Below are 2,855 nucleotides of genomic sequence, written 5' to 3' on the forward strand. Positions count from 1 at the left end.
TGCTGAAATCCTAGCCGCTCCCCCCGCAAGTACGGCCGCCGAAGAAAGCCTCTACCACAAACAACTCCAGCACCGCCCAGCAGAAATCACGTAATCATCTGCAGGCCCTGGGCAGTACACAAATAAAACCTACAACCATCAGTTCTCTCTCTCGAGTGAAAGAAAAGGAAAGATGAAGAGACAACAACATGAAACATGAAAGTCAATAAAAAAGAAGTAAGTCCCAAATGGGAGGGATTTAAAGAGATGCCTTAATTCTAGGCTAAATCCTCTTCTAAGGCTATGAAGAAGATATAATTGATACATCAGACTATTTTTTGCCTATAACCCATTTAAAAAATATGAGATTAATTGTTCAAATTGTAGATACCTAACAAAAGCCTCCATGCTAAAGTAAGCAAATGTTGAAATAGCTGTAGTCCCATGAGAAGTTTAAACAAAAAGAGTGATAATGACCCTATGCTTCTAGTGAGAGAAGAAGAGGACCTCTGTTCCCAGAAATTAAGATAATTTCAAACATATATAAAGAACACCTTTGCTCTTAAACAGCTCATCTTTAAAATAATATCTCATAAATTAACATGGCCCATAAACACAGTTTTGGGAAAAGCTGTAAAAATGGGAGGGACTTCATGATTGCAGATTTTCCAGGCAAGTGCTATTTGTAAAAATTAGAAACCAGAAGAGAAGAGTTTTCTTATAAAAAAGTCTCCATAAATTAACAAGAAGAGCTCCTCTCCCAAAGCAGGCAAAAAACGACTCTTCTAGAATAATAAACTGACTGAATTATTTCTGTACGTTGTGAGAAAAAAAAGTTGTAGGAGAGAAGAAGTGTTCTAAAGGTTTTATTCTAATTCCTATTATTCTTTCTTTTAGTTACTGTTAATAAACTTTTCTTCATATCCTTTTCAAGTTTGGAGCCTAATTTGCCTTTCTCCTAATTCTGTCTCGCAGCAAGAAATAAATAAGTATATTCTAGTGAGTGCACTAGCATTTGACCTACACTAAATTCACCATGCTGTTTGCAATACTTATGGAAATTCATAAGCACATGCTCTTTAATTAAGTGGTAGTGTAGGGGTCTTAATCCTTTTTACTGCTCCTACTGTGTTTTTTGCTCTCAAGCTCTGCAAAAAAATGGAAATTCTTCTGTGCAGCTGTGTGCTGCAATCCAAAACAATAATGTATAGTATGAGTTGGAGTAGGAATTTGCTCGCTGCATTTCATGCATGTAATCCATATTAATCCATATTTCCTTCTAGAAATAGTTTTTTCTGTCCCTTCTATTAGTTCAGACTAACACTGCTGTTACTGGGTCTGATGGTCACCATCTTAAGCAGGTACAGAGGAGCCTACAAATGCATCCAAAGCCATGAGGATGGGAGATGGAGGGAAAGGAGAAGCTTTCCAGCTGACCCAAGAGCAGCAATGGCTGATCAGAGAAGACTGCATGAACCAGAAGCTGTGGGATGAAGTACTTGCTTCTCTTAAGGAAGGACCAGTATGTTTGTTGCATGCATAATTTTTATTCTTTGCATTTTCTTTATATTATTAGGAGAAATCTTGAGTCCCTCTTAAAACCTCCTTTGTTTGTTGAACTTTTGCTAAATATAGATTGTCTAGCATTAGTTTTATTTGTAAGACTTCTATTTCAAGAAAATGTCTAGCTTGTGCAATTTGCTCTTGAGAGATGGATTAATGCCTCCACAATAGAGACCTTTTCTTCCTCAAAAACCATCCTGAAGTTAAAAGTGCGTTTTTATTTATTTTCATTCTTGAAGCGAGCATGTTTTTTTTCTGATATAATAAACGTATTTTTATGCTGTGCTAATGTCAGAAATCAGGCACAAAGAAAGATGGTTTTAGTCACTAAGTTTTGTTTGGACAAAAAATTATTTTATGGCAGGCTCCCCAGAAACATATGACCCATCCATCAAAGTATTCAAGGCCAGGCTGGATGGGGCCATGAGCAACCTGGTGTAGTGGAATATTCCCTGCCCATGGCATGGGGGATGAAATAAGTGTCATTTAAGGTTCCTTCCAATCCAAACCATTCTCTGATTATATGGTTCTGCAATTTGTAGAAGAGCAGGTAAATAAAGCCATTAAAGACCTGCTTCCTGATAACTTCTAGAAAGCTGTGCTCAGAGATATGATGGACTTAAAAACTTCTGGAAGTACATCATCTTTATGTAGTAAGTGGCATTTGTGAGAACTGTAATAGAGTTTGTCTCTTTTATTCCTGTGCCCTACATTAGAATTTTCTGAAGAAACTGGAACAATCCTTTATGTGTGTCTGCTGCCAGGAGTTGGTTTACCAGCCAGTGACAACAGAGTGCCTCCACAACGTCTGTAAAGTAAGAATGAACTGCCTTGCTCTGGGCTGTTTTCTTGACTCTGAGACACGAGTCACCAAAACCATATGCATTTTAGAAAGACAATAACAATTGCATAATATTCTGAGAAAAACAGGCAACAAGTTTCCATTCAGTGTTTGCTGTGTAGCAAACCTTTATTTTGTGTAATAAGGAGTGGAAGTACATTCCATATAGTTTCTGATAGACATAATGAGTGAGGTTTGCCATTGTGGTCATGCCTTTGTGGTCAGTGGAGTTGCTCTAGGGATTGGTTAGGTCCACAGGTTAGATTTTGGCACAATAACAATGATTTAATTTTACATAATTTTACAAGAAATAAAACCAGATTTTATAATTTTATAACACTTTATTAAAAGTTGTGAAAGGGTGGAGGATAAATACCCTAGAAACTTATTTGGGCTAATTCAGAGAAAGTCATGTTATCCTGTTAATCTTGGCATTGCTCATGTTTGGTAGGAGACCATGAAGGTCAGTTCA

At 37.0% G+C, this 2,855-nt stretch overlaps 1 protein-coding gene across 1 annotated transcript in view; it reads left to right on the forward strand.

Annotated features, from left to right (window-relative positions):
* Positions 1-2,855, forward strand: part of UHRF2 (ubiquitin like with PHD and ring finger domains 2) — an 85,865-nt gene that overhangs the window by 75,485 nt on the left and 7,525 nt on the right. Inside the window, exons 14-15 of the mRNA XM_031060777.1 lie at positions 1,338-1,501; positions 2,259-2,352. Of these exons, the coding sequence (XP_030916637.1) occupies positions 1,338-1,501; positions 2,259-2,352 (258 nt within the window). The remainder of the gene's footprint in view (positions 1-1,337; positions 1,502-2,258; positions 2,353-2,855) is intronic.

The sequence above is a fragment of the Geospiza fortis genome, unplaced genomic scaffold (assembly GCF_000277835.1).
Source record: "Geospiza fortis unplaced genomic scaffold, GeoFor_1.0 scaffold491, whole genome shotgun sequence".
NCBI classification, from domain to species: domain Eukaryota; kingdom Metazoa; phylum Chordata; class Aves; order Passeriformes; family Thraupidae; genus Geospiza; species Geospiza fortis.